At 34.5% G+C, this 19,589-nt stretch overlaps 5 protein-coding genes across 8 annotated transcripts; 2 read left to right on the top strand and 3 right to left on the bottom strand.

Moving 5' to 3' along the window:
• Positions 1-240: 240 nt before the first annotated feature.
• On the bottom strand, positions 241-3,404 carry LOC8267370. 2 transcript variants are annotated; one of them, XM_048375926.1, is made up of 3 exons: positions 2,985-3,404; positions 2,534-2,631; positions 241-1,030 (listed from the first exon to the last, which is right to left on the bottom strand). In XM_048375926.1, the coding sequence occupies exons 1-3, from the start codon at positions 3,123-3,125 to the stop codon at positions 460-462; spliced, it is 810 nt and encodes a 269-aa protein (XP_048231883.1). In that variant the 5' UTR covers positions 3,126-3,404; the 3' UTR covers positions 241-459. The 2 variants fall into 2 exon arrangements, with proteins under 2 accessions (XP_048231883.1, XP_015572410.1); XM_015716924.3 differs by having other exon boundaries at positions 2,558-2,631; positions 2,985-3,398.
• A 1,053-nt stretch (positions 3,405-4,457) lies between these two features.
• LOC8267371 (phosphoribosylformylglycinamidine cyclo-ligase, chloroplastic) lies at positions 4,458-7,204 on the top strand. Its single transcript, XM_002515265.4, has 8 exons — positions 4,458-4,930; positions 5,140-5,234; positions 5,321-5,422; positions 5,500-5,559; positions 5,929-6,101; positions 6,207-6,309; positions 6,413-6,571; positions 6,813-7,204. The coding sequence occupies exons 1-8, from the start codon at positions 4,603-4,605 to the stop codon at positions 6,975-6,977; spliced, it is 1,185 nt and encodes a 394-aa protein (XP_002515311.1). The 5' UTR covers positions 4,458-4,602; the 3' UTR covers positions 6,978-7,204.
• A 129-nt stretch (positions 7,205-7,333) lies between these two features.
• Positions 7,334-10,855, bottom strand: LOC8267660. Of its 2 annotated transcripts, none has more exons than XM_002515266.4 (3): positions 10,721-10,855; positions 8,529-8,768; positions 7,334-8,390 (listed from the first exon to the last, which is right to left on the bottom strand). In XM_002515266.4, the coding sequence occupies exons 2-3, from the start codon at positions 8,738-8,740 to the stop codon at positions 7,673-7,675; spliced, it is 930 nt and encodes a 309-aa protein (XP_002515312.1). In that variant the 5' UTR covers positions 8,741-8,768; positions 10,721-10,855; the 3' UTR covers positions 7,334-7,672. The 2 variants fall into 2 exon arrangements, with proteins under 2 accessions (XP_002515312.1, XP_048227116.1); XM_048371159.1 differs by lacking the exon at positions 10,721-10,855 and having other exon boundaries at positions 7,334-7,724; positions 7,798-8,390; positions 8,529-8,820.
• Positions 10,523-17,874, top strand: LOC8265151 (CTP synthase). Of its 2 annotated transcripts, XM_015716891.3 has the most exons (22): positions 10,533-11,045; positions 11,374-11,453; positions 11,606-11,692; positions 11,774-11,824; positions 11,912-12,029; positions 12,130-12,186; positions 12,539-12,603; positions 12,740-12,823; positions 13,230-13,280; positions 13,374-13,436; positions 13,544-13,590; positions 13,925-13,994; positions 14,082-14,144; positions 14,523-14,603; positions 14,705-14,743; positions 15,413-15,562; positions 15,648-15,725; positions 15,813-15,898; positions 16,238-16,286; positions 16,392-16,472; positions 16,644-16,737; positions 17,209-17,874. In XM_015716891.3, exons 1-22 carry the CDS (start codon positions 10,709-10,711, stop codon positions 17,271-17,273), a joined length of 1,896 nt encoding a protein of 631 aa, XP_015572377.1. In that variant the 5' UTR covers positions 10,533-10,708; the 3' UTR covers positions 17,274-17,874. The 2 variants fall into 2 exon arrangements, with proteins under 2 accessions (XP_048227106.1, XP_015572377.1); XM_048371149.1 differs by lacking the exons at positions 16,644-16,737; positions 17,209-17,874 and having other exon boundaries at positions 10,523-11,045; positions 15,813-15,902; positions 16,392-16,421.
• A 385-nt stretch (positions 17,875-18,259) lies between these two features.
• Positions 18,260-19,107, bottom strand: LOC8265152. The gene has a single exon (XM_002515268.4). It carries the CDS (start codon positions 18,946-18,948, stop codon positions 18,412-18,414), a length of 537 nt encoding a protein of 178 aa, XP_002515314.1. The 5' UTR covers positions 18,949-19,107; the 3' UTR covers positions 18,260-18,411.
• Between the last annotated feature and the right edge of the window lie 482 nt (positions 19,108-19,589).

Below are 19,589 nucleotides of genomic sequence, written 5' to 3'. Positions count from 1 at the left end.
ACAAGAGCGCAACATGTATATCCAACACTGACTAACTTGTTACCTCACCAGCTGAAAGTTTGTCCTCACACGACCAATTTCTGACTTATTTGCTTTTCCTGAAGTTCTAGAATATGTTGCGGACCAAGAAATAAATAAATAAAATATGAATACATTTTAACAAGTTCACCAACCTAGACTTTGTTCAGATTTTGTCACCAACATCACGGATATGGATTAACAAGGCAGGTGATGGAATAATTAGTTTCAGAAGACCCTTTGGGGGCATGAATAGCCCAATCATTAAGACTCTATAGGTATACAATGTCTTGTGTTTCCATATAAAACTCATAAACATGAGTCAATTCAATGAACCAACAAAATTTGTAAGAGCAGGAAAATTACTTTTAACTGCTGCATGCTACAGCAATCTTAAAAGATCTGGTCAGAATAGACTTAGTAACCTGATTCCAGAAGCGTTCAACCCCCAGACCCATCCCCTTCTATATTCATATTCAACACCCTGCACGACTTACCATCATTAAATTCAGGTTCTGAGGAACCCATTGAAGATTGCTCCTCTATTTGATAATCTCTCTCATCAACTAAAGACTTCATATATGAGCACGGCCGCTCTTCAGCTTCTATATTAGATGCAGGCTCCTGGCCTGAACCAAAAGGCAATTCAAAAGATGATGATCCAGGAGGTTGTGTCCTCATCTGAACAGACCGCAACAGTGCAGCCCTCCTCAGGTCAGCTGAGTGGCAAATATCACTAGGCGATGAAGGAAACCGACCCTCTGAATCTGAACCTCGTTGTCGGGGCTGTGAGCAAGCTACGCTAGAGACAGTACAGCCATGCGCTGGATATGAACTGGTAGAAGGAGCAGAAGAGAATCCACCAAATGATCTTTGGTACCTATAAGGAGAAACTGGACTGGTAGGCAGACTGTCAGGTTGGGACGAGCAAGTATTTATAGGGCCAGTCTCACAAAATCTAGAGTCATCCGAGTCTTCTGACATCGGTGAATATTGCAAGGACATTTCATCCCTGAAATGAAAAATTTGAGGAAACATAACAAAAATGGTGATTAAACAAAAAGAGAGACTTTTAAAGAACTAAACATGATGACAGCGTTCATTGTACAATTTTAAGCTAAGAAAACTTCTCTAGAACAATCAAATTCACTTAAAGGAATGTAAAAATCATGCTTACAACCAGCCACAGGGCCATCACTGTAAAACTGTGTAAGCAGATATATGCAACAGGATAGTAACTTTTGTAGGTCAAGAAAACTTCAAATGCCAGACTTCTCAATTTGTTCAAAACTCTTTTCTTTCCAGCTCATATTGTAAATAATTTTCCCACTTTGGAGATGCAAATTCAAAGAATGGGTTTTGGTGACTCAATATTCACAGTTAAGAAATCCTAGTTTGGCATGTGAAATTATGACTCATCTTGCAAATTTGTGCATGTAAAATGAAGTTCATAGAGGATGAGGATATATTATCACATCAAATAAAACCTCCCCAGATGGCATCATCTTCCTTGAGCTAATATATGAGCACAATAATAACACTTACTGGTAGTTAAATTCATGCATTACACTGAAATTCTGATAAGGGCCCAGAACTAGCATGAAAAAAATGCACTCGACGTGCTGGTGAGCAAATTATTTTCCACTTTGAGAATCTACATCTACCCAGATATACCATAACCTGTAAGAGAATTGGACTTGAAACTGAACATAGCCACATAGGATAACATACAGAAGTTACATAGTGATCCAATGTAGTTATGTAGTATCAGAGCTACTGAGTGCTAAGGGCCGAAGGCTAAATCCTAAAGACTACCTTAAAGGCAACAATGATGATCAGAACTGCATACACAAGCAATTAGCTCCTAAGACTTCATTTTGCATGTGGCACACACCATCAAACTGATGGCATTCAGTATAGGAACTATCATGCGGTGCAACAAATTCTCTAACCTAAAAGAATCATCCCTTTCTTTTATCCATATTTATGTTAAGTTTGGAAGTTTTGCAACAATCTCGGGGACATTCAGGACTAAAGCAAGCAGAATGACCTATAAACTTATATGGTACCAGTCGCTCACTTCAAACCTTGTCTTAAGAGACATAATTATGCAAGAGGTTAAGCAAAACATTTCCATGCAACATGGTCATAGGACACTAGATAAGAGAAAACTCAGATAAGCAAATTTGTATGCACACATTCTAATTAATAACCATATATCCCTTTCCTTTCATCATAGACAGAAATACAATGACTGAATATGCAATTACAGCCTCAAGTTCATTGGTCGCTCAGAAAAATCTAATAATTCAACTCCATGTTATCTCTCCATAATTCAGGCTCAACCATTATAACCATACTCCAAAATTGAAACTATAACGCTACAACTTACTATCAGTTAATCAAAAGGCATAACAATAAACTTCGACCATATGAGGAAGAATATATGAAGTTGTAAAACAAAAACAAGACAAAATTGCATGACATTGCTGTTAAGTATGATCCAAAAAGTCACCAGACATAGAACATGCTATCAGACCTTGCTGGAGATTCCATAAGATTTTCAGGAATTGGATCTCCAACAGTCAATCCATTTAAGCTGGATGCCATTATCTGCCCAAAGAAAAAGAAAAGGGAAGTTTGTAGAAATTAAGGACCAAAATGCAAGTATATAAAGAAGACAGAATAGGTAAATAAAATATTATACTGATAACCATCCCCATAAATTTAATTATTTGATTAAAGAAACTCCTTTTTTTGGTCCTTAGATGACAAAGGAAATTAAAAAAAAAAAAAGACAAAACAACAATCTTCTGTGTCTATCAAGAAACAAACTTTACCAACGGTCAAATTAAGAAAAATGTTCTATAAACAGAAAGAAAGAAAACATTTGAAGAAAACCCAGTAACCATTATGACCCATCAGCGAAAGAGAATTGAGCAATGAAATAAAAAATTAAAAATGACCTCACTCAGGTAACGCTTGTGAGAATGGAGATTGTCAAGATAGACCTCGTCTTCAGGATCTCTATTTCGCTTTCCATTCGGCGATGCTGTTGATGTGGATGGGGGTGTGGATGCTGGCGTTGAGTTTGAATCGGAGCCCATTCTTTTGTACCTTACTCTTCTAATCTCATTTGATTAAAATTTAATCAAAACCGATAAAACAAAATTTTTTTTAAAGTCTTTTTGCTGGAGGAGGAACTTTTGTATTACGTTGGACGCCAGGAACACCGAAAAAAGCCAAGTGCTTTTGCACGAGTTTTCCGTTCCAGTTTGTCTCTCAACGGGAAGATACCAGCCAGAAGATTTCAGATGAACCTCCCATTATTGTTATTATTATTTTTTAAATATTATTATTTTTTACAGTATCTTTAAGTCTATACTAAAATATATAAATAAACGTTATCTGTTGTGCAGCATTCCTAAATCTATTTAAAGATGATACGGTAATTATATTTTATTTATACAGTTCTTTTTCCCTTAAATCTATCGTAAGTGATTATTATTTATATGTTAACAATTAATTATTATAGGTGAAAATGTGAAATAAAACTTAAATTTAGATGTTTTAGTGTACTTATATTAATATCACTTTATCTGTTTAAAGAAATATATATTTTTAATTTATATATGAATTAAGATGCCTAAATATTTTAAACTTAAGTCATTAATTTCAACTTTTAATTCTTAAAAGTTTTTATTAGACTTTATTTGAGAATTACAGATTTAAACTATTAAAATGAAAAATTAAATATATTTAGTATTTATATTAATTAATAAATAATATTTATAATAATTATTTATTAAATATATTTGCAATGATATTTTTTTAAATAAATATTTTATTATTATAAAATTTGTAAGTAATTTTTATATAATAATAAAAAGAATTATAATTTCAATTTAGACCGGTTATAGATAAAAATAAAATTTTATTATAATAAATTATACAACTTCTAAATTTTATTTTAAAAAGATGTTTTTCTATATAGTAATATTTATATAAATAAATATATATAATTGTTTTATTATAATTTTATTTTATCAATCTTAATTTTTTTTATTCATATTATTTATTTATAAAATTAAATATTAAATATAAAAAGTAATATTTATACTTTTATTAAATTATAATATTTTTATTTATTTACGAACTATAGCATCTTTAATAAGGGAAAAATATTTGGGTTTGTAACTAGCTCAATCGTCTAGTCTCATAAGGAGATAAAAGTTGTGAGAATAGATAGCTGATATTAGCCAGTAACAATTTGTATGTAGCCCAAGTACAAGAGTAAAGCCCAATACCACTTAGATTGAACCAATTCAAAACAAAGCCCAATACCACTTAGATTGAACCAATTCAAAACATATCCCCTGTGATTAAGATTAATAATATTTTGACTCACTTGCCCAAAGCATCGCTGTACCCTTTTTTATAGGCGTAAATGGCATCTCAATCCTGTGCGAGAATTTATACTCAGGCCCTAACTCTCTCTCTCCCTTGCCTTTACTCATTCCCGCTCCTCTGTTCTCGCTTTCCCCAGTCGCCACTTCCACAATTCTACAATTTACTCCTGCTGCCATGACTACCACTGTCGCTGCTAACACCGAGCTATCTCGCGCTCTTGCAGCGTCGACAATATCCTCTTCTGTCAGACTCAAATTCAAACCCGCGCGACACTCTTCGATGAACCGCTTATCCTATAGGTTTCCGCTTTTATCCGTGTCTGCCGCAGCCAAAAGCAGCATAGTTTCGATGTCGAAGGAAGGTGACAGTAAAAGCGGAGATGGGTCGGGAGGGCTCACTTATAAGGATACGGGTGTTGATATAGATGCTGGGTCTGAGCTTGTTAAAAGAATTGCAAAGATGGCCCCTGGTATTGGAGGCTTTGGGGGTCTTTACCCTCTTGGTAATTATTTATTTCTTTATTATCCCTTCTTGAACTGCCTCTATCAGTACTTCCCTAGTAATCAGTTAAAGAACTCTCTTTCCATATTGTATTGTATAACTTTGAGAGTAGGCTAATTAATTTTTGGTGATTGTTATTTTCATCTGGTACTTGTTTAAATGATTTGAGTGCCTTTTCTAATAAAATGCTGATTATGTTCTGATGAACAGGTGATTCATACCTTGTTGCCGGCACAGATGGTGTAGGAACTAAACTTAAACTTGCATTTGAAACTGGAATCCATGACACCATTGGGATTGACCTGGTAACATTCGAAATCGACTTTGTTTTATGTTTTTGCCACTAGCGATTTACTTCCTACTGTGTTCTATTTGTGTTTTTTCATCACAGGTTGCAATGAGTGTCAATGATATCGTTACTTCTGGTGCAAAACCACTGTTTTTCCTTGATTACTTTGCTACAAGCCACCTTGATCTGGACCTTGCTGAAAAGGTACGCATAATATTTATGGTTTATTTACCTTTCGTAGTTTGTCACCCTAACACAAATTTTATGGTCTTCTTATTTAGGTTATAAAGGGCATTGTTGATGGTTGCCAACAATCTGACTGCACTCTTTTAGGGGGAGAGGTATTATGAAAATTTATGTATTTGATGCTAGTTGAACGTCGATGGATGGTAACTCTCGATATATTATATAGTGCTTGATGTTGGATATGGATTTTCAATGATCACATTTATAACATTATCACTAAGAGCTAAGAGATGTGGCCATAGTTGCTCATTCAGATAGACTTTTGTAGAGTGGAATGTGCATGTTCCCATCAAAACATCTTATCAATTGATCATGCCATGTTCTTGCATTATGTTTTTTACAATGAAATTTCCTCGTACAAAAAGCTTATTTGGTCTTTTCTTCCTTTTCCGTACCTTGCTTAGAACTTACCAACGAGACATGTAGATTTGCTTTGACATTTATAATTTTTTAATTTCTTTCAGACTGCAGAGATGCCAGATTTTTATGCAGACGGTGAGTATGATCTTAGTGGTTTTGCAGTTGGCATTGTTAAGAAGGATTCAGTAATTGATGGGAAAAACATCGTGGCTGGGGATGTCATCATTGGTTTGCCATCTAATGGAGTACATTCTAATGGCTTCTCCCTTGTAAGAAGGTTGTTCTTAGTTAAAAGAATTTTTATTGTTCAATCTCTATTTTATTTATTTCTTAAGTCTTTCAATGAAATTTTCTTTTGATGGGTATATGCACACATTTGTAGGGTTCTGGCTCGAAGTGGTCTTTCTTTGAATGACCAACTTCCTGGTGAAGGCATTGCAGTAGGGGAGGCTCTTATGGCCCCAACTGTGATATATGTCAAGCAGGTTAAGTATCAAGCCTTTCTTTCTTTTTCTCGCATTATGATGCTCAGTCTTTTCATGTTGGTTCTAATTTAATTTTAAAATGACTATTTTCTTCTCCAAAAAGGTTCTTGACTTGATTAACAAAGGAGGTGTAAAGGGTATAGCCCACATCACGGGAGGTGGTTTTACAGATAATATACCGCGAGTGTTCCCTAAAGGCCTTGGAGCTGTCATTCATAAGAACTCTTGGGAAGTGCCAGCAGTCTTCAAATGGATACAAGAGGTGAATTGTAATTTAAAATCGCATCCTTAATTATGATATTCAGTTTGAATCATACTTGAACTGTCCTTTTGTCCTTACAAGAGTTTATGAGTCCATTTCTGTTTGTCTGTGCACATGATTTCTATCTTTTGATTGCTTTTCATGCAGTATTGAACAAGGTTTCCAAAAAACCAACAGTATGTAAATTCAGCATGCCTTCTGTAATATTTACAATAGTCTTTTGGCTTCTTTCTTGTACCAGGTTGGAAAAATAGAAGATGCTGAGATGAGGCGGACTTTCAACATGGGCATTGGCATGGTTCTAATCGTTAATGAGGATGCTTCCCGCAAAGTACTCGAGGATGGACATTGTAAAGCATATCAGATTGGTGAAGTTGTAAGCAGTGAAGGAGTGAGCTATCAATAAAACTTGCAATCTTGACATCTTAGAACGTGTTGCCTAAGAAGATGAATAGGCCTGAGTTGTGGAATATTGTATCCTGGTTTTGATCTATAGATTTTTTTCCCCTCACAGTTTCTCATTGTACCACAACTTTGTAATATTGCCAAAGGGGTAAACTTTTTGGTCCAGATTTAGAAAACTTGTTAGCCTAAGCTTTATAATATGGTTAGTCCAGTTTCAGTTCCTTAGAAGTTTATTGACTCGAGTTTTAGTTTATTTTCCCTTTTGTAACAATTTGTAGCTGCGACCAAGAAGTACAAATGACTCCAAATAATTGATTGGTCTGAATTACTTTGATAATTAATAGTGCTCTGCTTGCAAGTGTTACAAATCTTCTACTAAAGCCAAAATTGTGCTCAAGATTTCAAATCAAGAATATCACAAGTTAAAATTACGCCATCACTGCCACTTTGTTAACTCCTAATAGTGACATTATTACCCTCTTCCGGTAGTTCAACTGCTTGATCTGCTATTTTCTGATTTACTACTGTGTTTATAACTCAATATTTTCTGCTTACATTGAATAGTTTTCTTCTCTTCTTTAGCAGTAGATGTTGGCATCGCACTGCAATTATCATCTGGAGGCTTGTCCGTTCCATTTCTTTTGTTTATATGACCGGCTTTGTCAGAGGCTCCTTAGCTCCTTTCTCGCTGCAGAATCATCTTCCACATCTTTCAACTCTGTCACACAAAGTGGTGAACGCATTGTATGTTGTTTTGGAGGTTTCCCCAGCAGCGAATATATCTTTCAACTCTGTCACACAAAGTGGTGAACGCATTGTATGTTGTTTTGGAGGTTTCCCCAGCAGCGAACCTACCATATTCTGCCCATTCTTTTCAAGTTTTCTTCTTGGATGATTATAATCTGAATATCGCCCCTTTATATGGCTTGCTGGTTTTGGCATGTTCCTGCTTTTCCCCACTGATTGGCCAGGCTGAGATTTGCCATCATTATTCTTGAACTGGCTCCCCTGCTCGATATGCAAACATTGGTCATGATGCTTAAATTGAACGTGGCTCCCACAATACAAGTTTTCAAATCTTTGAACTTCTTGTATTCCGTTGCAATAAACAGTATTCTTTTTCTCAGGCTTTAAGTTACTCCTGCACTGATTAAATTGGTGCCCATTGTCCAACCTATGCAGATTTCTCGACTCGGACAGACTGGCAACAATATTCCTTGGCGGATATCTCAACGGAGGCACAGATATCAGGGGCATCTGGTTAGGGATAGACAATAGGCAGAATCCAAGATTTGCATCTTTCTGCTTCTGTTTTAGGCAGTTGCTTGAGGACACCGAATGCACCCTTTTGGCAACGGCGGAGGAAGAGGCAGGAATATTTTCCTTCCATGACTTCTCATTGAGGGGCTCCTGCCTGTATATCATCAAAGTGCAATGCAATAAAGGGTTATTATTCAAGCAACGAGCATAACAAATAGAAATCTTCAACTATCAGTAAAGCCATATTGCAGTAAAGGAATTTTAAACCTTTGGTGGGCTTAAGGAAGAGTACCTTAAGAGAGATGTTTGACGGAGGTGGAGGTCGAGTTTTCTCCAATCAATGCCTTTCTCCTGGAGAACAACTTCTCTGGGCCTAGCAGAGCCGAAAGGGTTTGGCTTCTGCTTTTGTTGCAATTGACATTGAGCTTCTTCTTGTTCTACTTCATCTGCCCATGACAGAAGTACCACTGGACCACCGCCAGTCTTGCTCTCACTTTCCACCATTTCTCTCTACTCCCAACGGCTCTTTTTGCTGTTTCAATTTCAAATGTTGCAGCTTTAGCACTCGTATCTCAGGCCTCAAATGATATAGCAGCTGTTTTTCTTAATGGTGGGTAGTTTTGTAATTTTCAGTGTATTATTTTTTCATCGTTGGCATTACTCAATTTTTATACTTTCCAGTTTGGTACTTAAAGTTTTAGATTAATATCGCACCCACTCGAAATTGATATTGAAACTGTTAAATAAATTTGTAAACTCAAAAATTAACATAGCTTAAAAATGCTAAATTGGCTTTATTATTTGTTAAATCACCATGCTTTTCTTTTAATACGAGATAATAAGAAGACAAACGAATAGGATTAGTATCTTTGTGCGAGATAATTGGACGAGTTTTGTGGAAATTATAAGATTAAATATTTAAATTAATAACATATTCTCATGTCTTTTTATTTTTAAAAATAAAAGTCATTTGAGTGTAGTAATGTATTGGTTTATGGACTTGCATACAATGCATATATTATAAATTTCAATTAATGAATTTCATGTTTAAATTATTTAGACATTTAATTTTTAATGATTTTTCTTACACTCGAAGAAGAATCATAGGATAAAGGGAAAGTAATATTCATATTCTTTCCCCAGTCTTTTTTCTGTTGATATGAACCCTTCATTCATTTGCAAAAAGATAGCTACTTTATATCTCCGTTTAAATAATTTAACTTTAGGCATCGGATTAAAGATGTGGTTAGTGGTCATAAGCATAAATAAACCACTACCATAAAGAAATTCTTAAATGGAATTTTATCTATTAAATTATTCATAAATACATCTACTAAAAATGAATCACATCAGTTAATAGACACTTTTTACTAAAAATATTAAATTTAATCAAAATCTATATTATATATATTAATTTCTGAAACTTAAATTTTTTTTGATACGTGTGCTTAATTTTTAACATGTAGAATTTTCATTTTGATATGTGTACTATTTTTAACACATAAAATTCAAGCTTACGTCTAATTTTATAATTTTTTCTATTAATTTATTAATTAATAGATATAGTGATACATCCTATCCTAAAAAATAGCACATTAATTATATTTTAATATTATATTAACTAATAAATTAATTTTTTAATTATATAATAATTTTTAATCCTAAAAATAATAATATCAATTATATTATTAAGTTACATAATACTAAAATTAATTAATAAATATTTTTAAAATAATTTTTATATTACTACATTAATAAAATTTTAAAATATTTTAAAATAAAAATATTTAAAAATAATTATTTTGCTATTTTTAAAAATATCATAAATTAATATTAAATATTAAATATCAACTTAATTTTATAATTAAAATAATAATAATAATAATAATAATCGTGCAACGGGTAAACCGCTAGTAATATTTAAAATAAATTATTTTTAATGATATAAAGTAACGATTATAATTTATCTAAATTTTCTCTATAAAAAAATATTTAACCCGGAATAGGCACCAACAGAGATTTACAAGTAGAAGGCATATATAATTGAGGAATAATACTAGTTGCCTCAAGAAGGGCCATTCAAATGTTCATGTGTTGAAATCTATTTCTTATTGTTCCAAATATATATATATATGGTGAGATTTAAATGTTGAACCTAATGTAGTTATGGTGGTGTCTAATTAAATTGGATAAATTTAGAACCATATGTACCAATTACAACACTTAACGAAAAATCCAAATAACATGGTCACAATCACGAAATCAGTTCTGATATTTTGCTTTTCCCTATGATTTGACGGATTAATGTTTGTCAAATTTCATCGAATTACCCAAAAAATAGAGCTTAGCTCTCTACTATAACTTGAGATACAAAACATACAGTGTAGCAGGTCGTTGTCCTGTCATTTTTTGGTGTAAAAACTTTATGCAGTTACCAAAATTGAGGTGACAAAATACAACCAGAAAAAAATAATGTATAAATACCTTATCAGCAAGCCCATGAGCGTAGTCCATTCTCCATTTTTAGGTTTATTAAGATTCGGAAACAAATTGACTCCTACTAGAACCGAGTTTCGCAAGTTCAGCTTTCCCGCTTCCACATTAATACAAACACTTCATCTACACTCTGAGACAGGAAGCAAAACTCAAAGCCAGAGCCAAAACCAAACGCAAGCACAAATATTAAGAAGCATGAAGTACGTGCTGGTGACAGGAGGAGTCGTGAGTGGTCTCGGCAAAGGTGTCACGGCCAGTAGCATAGGCGTTGTCCTTAAAGCTTGCGGCCTTCGAGTCACCTCTATCAAAATAGGTTTACATTTAGCTTTTTACCTATTTCGTAATTGATTGGATTCTTTAAATTATTGTTTATTTAATTTTAGTGATATTACTGGTTTGCCATTGGAGTTGTTAGTTTCGGAATTTAGCAGTTTGTTCCTATCAATTTGTATTTAGTATTCTGGTTTTGTTGCTTTCTTATTGGCTTCTTGTTCTCTTAATTGATTTTTTTACTAACTTCGTGGCTGGTTATTGCGTACTCATAATAGTAAGTAAATAATTTGAGTTTTTGTCTTTGGAGCAATCAAATTGACTTTCACAGGCATATACTTTGCATTTTAATTTCTACATATGTAATGCAGATCCTTACCTGAATACTGATGCTGGTACCATGTCTCCCTTTGAGCATGGAGAGGTTTTTGTTCTCGACGATGGCGGAGAGGTTTAAAACCCTTCCAACATTTGTTCTTCTTTTTATTATTTCACAACTTTTTGCTGCTTGTGCGTTTTTAATTGTTCTGGTATTGAAATGAGATACTAATCAATAAAATAATAGGTATGTTTAGTAGTATCATACTTTGCTTTTTCTTAAAGGTGGATCTAGATTTAGGTAACTATGAGCGCTTTCTGGATGTAACACTCACAAAGGATAACAACATAACCACTGGAAAAATATTTCAGGTACCCACATGATGTAGACTTATTATGTTGTGAATTTTTGTTGACACTCTGAGGAAGTAATTCTGTTTGATGTTTAAACAGTCTGTAATTGAGAAGGAGAGAAGAGGTGATTATCTTGGAAAAACTGTTCAGGTGAGGCTCTGTAGCTAACTATATCTAGCCTCTAATTGTCAGTTGCATGTGAAGAGTTTAATTAGCTGACCTTTGAAAAAATTCTAGGTGGTCCCACACATCACTGATGCCATTAAGAATTGGATTGAATCAGTTGCTACCATTCCTGTGGATGGAGAGGAAGGTCCTGCAGATGTCTGTGTGATAGAACTGGGAGGAACTGTAGGTAAGAGCAGTTTGGAGCAAAATTGATGGATCCATTGAAAATTCTATCTTCTCCTTGATTTTCTGCTGAGGTATAAATTTGCGTTATCTTTCTGCTTTAGGTGACATTGAATCAATGCCCTTCATCGAGGCTTTGCGTCAATTATCTTTTTCAGTTGGTAAGGTTATTCTGTTCGATGTATATTCCTAGACATTGTTATTATTGTCGATGTTGGTTCATTTAAGGATCCTTGTTTTCCAATCTGATTAGTAGACTTTGTTTTAGCTTGATATTCTGCAAGAACTGTATAGATATTTAATTGTTCATTTTGTTGTATGTGTACATTAATATCTGTAGTGGCAACTAGTTGATTAATCCAGATATATTGGGCAATTTGGTTCAACTGTGAAGCTATAGTTAACACGTGTTTGAAAGTGACAAAATTCTTATCCTTTGATCTTATGGATGTTCTTAAATAGATTATTTCATAATTTTTCATGATAATTACTCAGATTAATTTCCTTATGCAGGACAAGATAACTTCTGTCTTATTCACGTGAGCCTGATACCTGTGCTAGGCGTTGTTGGAGAACAAGTAAAGTTCGATGGACTTTTCTTAATACTTTTTAAATTTGCATGGTTATATTTATTTCATGTTTGAATTCATTTGTTTGAATTGAAGATGATTATCTTCCATTTAATGATTGTAACTTAGTACGTTTTGCATCCAGAAAACTAAGCCTACACAACATAGCGTTCGTGAATTAAGAGCATTAGGCTTGACTCCTCATTTATTAGCATGTCGATCTGCTCAGGTATTTCTCTTGCCTGATTACTATATCCTTGTAAGAGGATTAATAACTGACATCTTTGGCAAACAATATTTTCAATACATTTCATTGAAAATTGCATGAACATTTCATTTTGGAGATTGTCAGTTTAGTTCCTCTGTGTACTGTTGTATCTTGGGAAATTTTCTGAAACTACAGAAGACTAATCGTCTTTTAGATTTGTGCCATGCTTCTTTTGATGATAGCATAGTTGGATTAGTCTAACTTAGTTTGGTGGACCTTCGAAGTCTGTATATTTCTGTGTGCTAGAACATGAATCTCTCTGAGGTGTTAATCATGATATTGACAGCTTCATCTTCACTAGTGTATAATTTGTGAGTTAAATTTGACCGTTCACTGCATAAAATAAATTTTGCTAATTCTGTTGCAGCCTTTGCTGGAAAATACGAAGGAGAAACTTTCTCAGTTTTGTCATGTTCCGGTAATCTTGATGGAGTCATCTTTCAGTCTTACTAGTAATATTCTCATATGTTTTATTTTTTGGATTGTAATCTATCACTAATAATGTTTGCAGGCTGCTAATATTCTCAACATACATGATGTTCCAAACATCTGGCATATCCCTCTACTACTTAGAGTCAGTTATATATCTTTGTTTTGTCTGAAGCTTAATAATTTTCAGTTTTTTATTTTATTTTATTGAATACATGTGTTAAATTTCCTTGATATGCTCTCCTGTTACAGAACCAAAATGCTCATCATGCAATTCTAAAGCAGCTTAGCTTACACAGGTTAGCTTCTCTCAATTTTTTTTTTTTCTTCTTTTATCAGCGTCCAAAGCCTAACTATTGAACTTACAATATTAATCAGCCTCAGCCCATTCAAATCATTGTCTGATGGAATGAAGGTAGTTGTTGAAGTTTTTTGTAGCTAAAATTAACTGCCTTTTGTACTAACTACTACTTTCTGCAAAGGGATTGATTTTATTGTGATTAGTTACTTTAAGTGGAGAACTAACATATATAAATTCTGGGCACTTGTAAAATAAAATGCACGATGAACTATGAATGAAATACTTGGTGCCAGAAAGCTGATCTTGTTAACTAACATAGCGTCCTATTTCAGCATTGCAATGCCCCCCGATTTAGAAGATTGGACCAAAATGGCCGAGACTTATGATAATCTTACCAATTCTGTAAGTATTATCATCAGTTTGCTTGTAATTCTCTTGTTTGATAAATTCTTTCTTGTTCTTAAGACAAGATGAAACTATATGATGCAGGTGAGGATTGCGATGGTGGGGAAGTATGTTGGCTTGACAGATTCCTATCTGTCTGTTGTGAAGGTGTTTTACCTTTTATCTTGGTGTATTAGTTTGAGGAAAAATACTATTTCAATGGAGAAGAGCATCTCCAGTTTTGCACAATACTGAAAGGCCTTATTTAGTTATCTTAATAAGTGTGGTTTTCTATTTGTATAAAATTATGCCTTTATTTCTTAAGTATAATCTAGATGATTTTGAAGGGAGTAAATAAGTACAATCACATTTTGTTTAGTATATAAATAGGAGAATTATTAATTTGTTTTAAGCATGAAAGTACATGCCCATTGATTACTCTGGCTTGCTGAGCTGGAATTTGTATTAACAGACATTTGATTTGCTCAAAAATATTGGCACCATTGCGTCAACCTCTTACTATTATGTTCTGTTGTGTGCTTGCAGGCCCTTCTACATGCTTGTATTGCATGCTCATTGAAGCCATCTATTGATTGGATTGCAGCTTCGGATCTTGAAGATGATAGTGTAAAATCAGTACTAAACCCTTGCTAGTTACATATATATATATATAGGTATTGAATCCTTTTTGAAAAGTTTACTTCTACCAACATTTTTCTATTTTACAGACACCAGAAGCTCATGCTGCTGCATGGGAGACTTTGAGGGTAAGTTCTATACTCGACTAAAAATACCCTTTTCTCTTTTCTCTTGGCTTGTCCTTTTTCCTATTAGCTCCCAACGACCAGATGTCCTTCCCCTAAAGATTGGCTTTTCCATGTCATCCTTGTGCAGTAATAGTACGGACATTGTATTATACAATTCTCTTTAATGCTATCATTGTGTTTTAATCATCTTGCTTTTCCTTTCAAATCGTTAAACAATGATGTTGAAGTTGGTCCATCCTACTCTTTTGTGGTAGTCTGACTTTTACGTTGAGATGTTTGTGTGATTGCTACTCGCCACAAGGACAATAAGTTTTATATTTGAAAATTATTCTTGATTGATAAGGGAATTTGGAAGTTGTGATTAGGAAATTCTACCTCCTGATCAAATAGCCTAGGCCAATAAGTTCTTATAGACCAGAGAAAGGGAGAAAATGGAAGCATAGTAAACTGTTATGATCTCATTATTTATCAGCAAACTTCATCTTGCTAGCTGAAGGAATGCGTCAGTTCTCCCTTTCTCTCTTTACCCACCTCAATCTCTTTTGATTGAGGTCTGTGCCTATAATGCTGGTGGTCGTAATACACTCTTAATGTGAAGAAAGGAAAAAAAAGGGGTCTGTTGTTTTGCTCTAATTTTGAATCTATCTTTGACACATTCATCATGTGCAGAATGCAGCATGCATCTTAGTGCCAGGTGGGTTTGGAGATCGTGGTGTACGGGGAATGATACTGGCTGCCAAGTATGCTAGAGAGAACAAAATTCCTTATCTTGGGATTTGCTTGGGCATGCAGATTTCTGTGATTGAGTTTGCTAGATCCGTAAGTGATTTCTATTCTAAATTATGTTCTATTTTACAACCATACAGCCCTACATGGCTATACCTACTCGAATTATTGGTTTTAGGTTTTGGGTTTGGAAAAAGCAAATAGCGAGGAGTTTGATGCCCAAACAGCTGATCGTGTTGTAATATTTATGCCCGAGGTATGAGTCTATTATGCTTACCTGTTTTTCTTACTTGTTCACTCTTACATTTTACTATTTTAAAGTTTTTTTTTCAATTAAATGCAGGGTTCAACAACACACATGGGAAGCACAATGAGACTAGGATCTCGGAAGACACTAGTTCAGACCCCTGATTGTATTACTGCTAAACTGTAGGTGATTGGTTTTTGCTCATTAATTTCAAATGGTCGGGGAAGTCACTGATTGTATTCAATATTTTATGCATATGATCTTGGATGTCCTTTTCATAAATGAGCTGTAGTGCCTATACCCATTAGGTTCTGATTAAGCAACAGTAGCAACAACTTTAATCTATTGAAGCCTAAGGCTTGATGACAAAAATTGATAAACTAGTTCTGTCTCTCTCTTATGACCAGCAAACCTGTTACCTAGATTAGAGGCTGCTGTTAATTGGCCAGAATGGACTACCTCCTTTGATCTGGATATTTTTGATGCTTGCATCAACTTACTTTAATGATTTTAATTGCCAGGTATCATAATGCTCAATATGTAGATGAACGGCATCGGCATAGATATGAGGTTAGTTGCAAGATTTTAGCCGAGTGGAAGAGAATTGCTCGGCTAACATGATATCTTATAATTAACATGGTCCCATATTTTTCTTTTTTACCTCAAATGCTACAGGTAAACCCAGAGGTAATAGGAGCTCTAGAAGAAAGAGGATTGAAGTTTGTCGGGAAGGATGAAACAGGAAAGAGGATGGAGGTTTGTTTGCTTGCCACTGGCTTTCTTGTTCTTGCTCAAAAACTTTTGTAGCTAATCCATGTTCAAGCTCACTGGGTTTGAGCTTGTATAGCTATGTCTCTTTCAGCTGAAGAGACAACTCAAAATGCTATTGAAAATTTAGGGCTAATTATATCTTCTTGTCTTCTGCAGATTTTAGAGCTCCCGAGCCATCCTTTTTATATAGGTGTGCAATTTCATCCAGAATTCAAATCCCGTCCTCGAAGGCCCTCACCTCTATTCTTAGGTACTAATTAATGGACTGATCTTACCATGTAATTAGTTGATATATTGTGGCCGATGTGAATCTTTGTGCCGATGTGAATCGTGGGAGAAAAATAGATATGTGGAGGGCTTGACTAGGTAAAAGATTAGTGAAGGATAGTAATGAAATCAAAAGTTTAACCTCCATTAGTTATGACTGGTGCATTCTTGCTTGCATGGTTATTTTGCTGTCATTTTTTAAATACCCGTATTTCATAAATCTTCTCATGCATGCAACTATTTTTCCAGTTATCCAACATGGAAAAGTTTTTATACTCCATATTTACTATAGAAACTAGAAATGTCCCTTTCAGGAAGGCCTCAGTTTATCACTTGATAAAAGTTTAAAGAATGTGTGCTATGGATTCTATTATTCGTGCAAATAATTAATTGATGATTACTGAATTTGGGTATTCTAGCATTATAATTTTGGCATTTGCAAATTGCGATGTAGGATTTATATTGGCAGCAACAGGAAAGTTGGAAGCCTATCTTAACACTCATCAGAATGGGGTTTGATTTGATTGAAGCTTCAAAATCAAGCTTAAGAGGTAGTTATCTCTTGTGAGAAGAAAATTTTGAGGACCTGGTTATACTGAAGAAGTTTATTGAAACTTTTGTGGACGTTATTAGATTAAAGAAGTTCCTGAATAGCCTTGTGGTTCATTTGCGTTGAACTGTGCTTTGCTGCCCTGGTTGTGCAGAGTTGGCTGCTGCAGTTCCTATAGTGATCCATCCATACGAGTCAATACATTTTATGAGTCAAAATGTGAACTAGTCATACCATGCACGGCTCTTGTAATGTAGATCAGTGATATAAATATGCACAAGTTGTTTTTTTTTTATATCAACCCAATTGGTCTCTGTTCCTGTAGGAAGAAGGTTGGATATTATCACAGATCTCATTCATATTGTAAGAATGATGCTACATTGAACTCGGCATAGAGGGGGTTCTAGCAGCGCAGCCATTAACGAAGTTGGTACCAGGATAGGTTGGGTAAACACTGTGCCCGCCCTATATCCTTTTGTTACTAATTTAGGCTCTGGTTAGTGTAGGATCTATATATGATGTAGGCTTTTTGGTGTTGAAAAATATGGCGGATTCTTTTTGTTGGATGAATCGCAGGAATAGATGTATATACTAGATCAGATATAGATAATCATTTCAGTCTTAACATATGACTAAGCGAGCTTAAGGATGAATTATTTAGATCCAGTTTGGTTCAACCTAAAAAATGGATTTTAATGATAGTGAAAGATATCTGGACATCATATTTAAGAAACTATGTTTGTAATTAGATTTGGTGTTCACATATGTTTGAGAGAACATTTGCAGGGTAGGTTCTGATGCAACTGTTGGCGTTACAAGCTTTACAAAATCTGATTCAATGTGCTGTATATACTGAAAAATTAATTTATAGCTGCACTCCAACTGCCATTGAGTTGTAATTTGAAGACAAAATGTTTTAATCAGAGAACACGCCATAGCCATAACCATAATCACATAAGAAATTTTGCAAGAATTTATTAAACTCAGATGAAGCTTGCTGGTATTCACAAAAATGCCGCAAATGCCTCTTTTACCCAAAAAAGAAAGAAAAAATTTAACGAATTCCGAAGCAAGAAAAGGCGAGCAAAATTTCCTTAGATGAAATGATCAACTAATGCTTCTCTTAGGCGTCTCATTGTATTGCAGATAAGATATCTGTCTTTGAAGCTTCATTTGTTGATAGAAGTTAGCAATAAACTCCTCAGCTCTCAAATCAATCCCTTTTTCCTCCTCTGGAATTCTCTCCTGATCATATTCATTACTATTACCCTCCTCCTCTTCCTCTCTACCTTTCAAGAAACTCCTCCTCCCACACATAAAACCTCCGTCTTCATCTTCACTTGCTCCATCGAAATCGTAATCGAAATCCACTCTAGGGGTAATGCAAGGAATGTTGAATCGCATGGAGGCCGGACGGTGCATCTTCACATGAATTATAGGAGTCTTATCAAAGGAGAGCTGCCGATGGTAAAGGTTCCGAGGAGTAGTCATAGAAGAAGTAGTGTGGCCTAGGCTTTTAAGAAACTTGGGTAATTCAACCATTAAACTTCTCTTAAAAACGCCACCCTTTCTTGCCCATAGCAATGCTAAACGAAGAATGTTCCATGCTCTCTTGCCAATATCGTTACGATTTTTTCTTGCCATTTTCTTCTTCAGTCTCAAGGTGGCTATAGCAGTTTCAGTGGCGGAGTAATAGTGCTTGTAGTGACAGATGAAAAATGTATAGCGACAGCTTTTTCTGTGTTTGAGATTTTTGGATACTGAATTATGTTGAATGGTGATTTCCAAAAGTGATATGTTGGCAAGTATTTATATGTCTTCAAATTTTTGATACGCGGCTTCGCAGAAAGATTGCGACAAAAGTTTTTAGGTTTTTTTATTTGCCGCAAAAAGTTGAGTTCCTTGTCTATGAAAGTTGTTTGGTGAGGAAATATGAACTATGGGCGGTGGGGACAGGGCTGTACGCGGCCTGTACTAGGCCTAGCTGGAAGGCTGCACCTTTCTTTTTCTCAAAACAAAAAAGTCTCTGGCTTTTTATTTGTTGATATTTTTTCTATTTTTAACATAAGGATACTTTATTTTCTCTCACTTTTTATTTTTAATAATTTGACACTAAATTTAGCAAAATAGGAAAGCAATGCTTTCTTGAATTCTTTCACTTATTCTCACATTCTTTTATATGTTTGCTCGGTTAACTTTAGTGATCAAACCAGCAGTAAATCATTAGTCTTATTTTTAATTCATGATTGCTCCTGTTTTTATGACCATTAAATATTTCTTTTTAA

Source organism: Ricinus communis, chromosome 1, assembly GCF_019578655.1.
Source record: "Ricinus communis isolate WT05 ecotype wild-type chromosome 1, ASM1957865v1, whole genome shotgun sequence".
Taxonomy (NCBI): domain Eukaryota; kingdom Viridiplantae; phylum Streptophyta; class Magnoliopsida; order Malpighiales; family Euphorbiaceae; genus Ricinus; species Ricinus communis.
The sequence above is the reverse complement of the archived record's forward strand: the minus strand, read 5'-3'. Positions and strand labels throughout refer to the sequence as shown.

Bases quoted from the DNA above. Each gene is read 5' to 3' on its own strand.
- LOC8267370 (XM_048375926.1), bottom strand. From the start codon at position 3,125: ATGGGCTCCGATTCAAACTCAACGCCAGCATCCACACCCCCATCCACA. The intron at 2,632-2,984 runs GTCATTTTTAAT...TTCTTTGGGCAG, and splicing joins ACAAGCGTTACCTGAGTGAG to ATAATGGCATCCAGCTTAAA. The intron at 1,031-2,533 runs GTGACTTTTTGG...TTTTCATTTCAG, and splicing joins GATAGCATGTTCTATGTCTG to GGATGAAATGTCCTTGCAAT.
- LOC8267371 (XM_002515265.4), top strand. From the start codon at position 4,603: ATGACTACCACTGTCGCTGCTAACACCGAGCTATCTCGCGCTCTTGCA. The intron at 5,560-5,928 runs GTATTATGAAAA...AATTTCTTTCAG, and splicing joins GCACTCTTTTAGGGGGAGAG to ACTGCAGAGATGCCAGATTT. The intron at 6,572-6,812 runs GTGAATTGTAAT...TTCTTGTACCAG, and splicing joins TCTTCAAATGGATACAAGAG to GTTGGAAAAATAGAAGATGC.
- LOC8267660 (XM_002515266.4), bottom strand. From the start codon at position 8,740: ATGGTGGAAAGTGAGAGCAAGACTGGCGGTGGTCCAGTGGTACTTCTG. The intron at 8,391-8,528 runs GTACTCTTCCTT...GATGATATACAG, and splicing joins CGTCAAACATCTCTCTTAAG to GCAGGAGCCCCTCAATGAGA.
- LOC8265151 (XM_015716891.3), top strand. From the start codon at position 10,709: ATGTATAAATACCTTATCAGCAAGCCCATGAGCGTAGTCCATTCTCCA. The intron at 13,281-13,373 runs GTAATCTTGATG...TAATGTTTGCAG, and splicing joins CTCAGTTTTGTCATGTTCCG to GCTGCTAATATTCTCAACAT. The intron at 15,563-15,647 runs GTAAGTGATTTC...TATTGGTTTTAG, and splicing joins TGATTGAGTTTGCTAGATCC to GTTTTGGGTTTGGAAAAAGC.
- LOC8265152 (XM_002515268.4), bottom strand. From the start codon at position 18,948: ATGGCAAGAAAAAATCGTAACGATATTGGCAAGAGAGCATGGAACATT.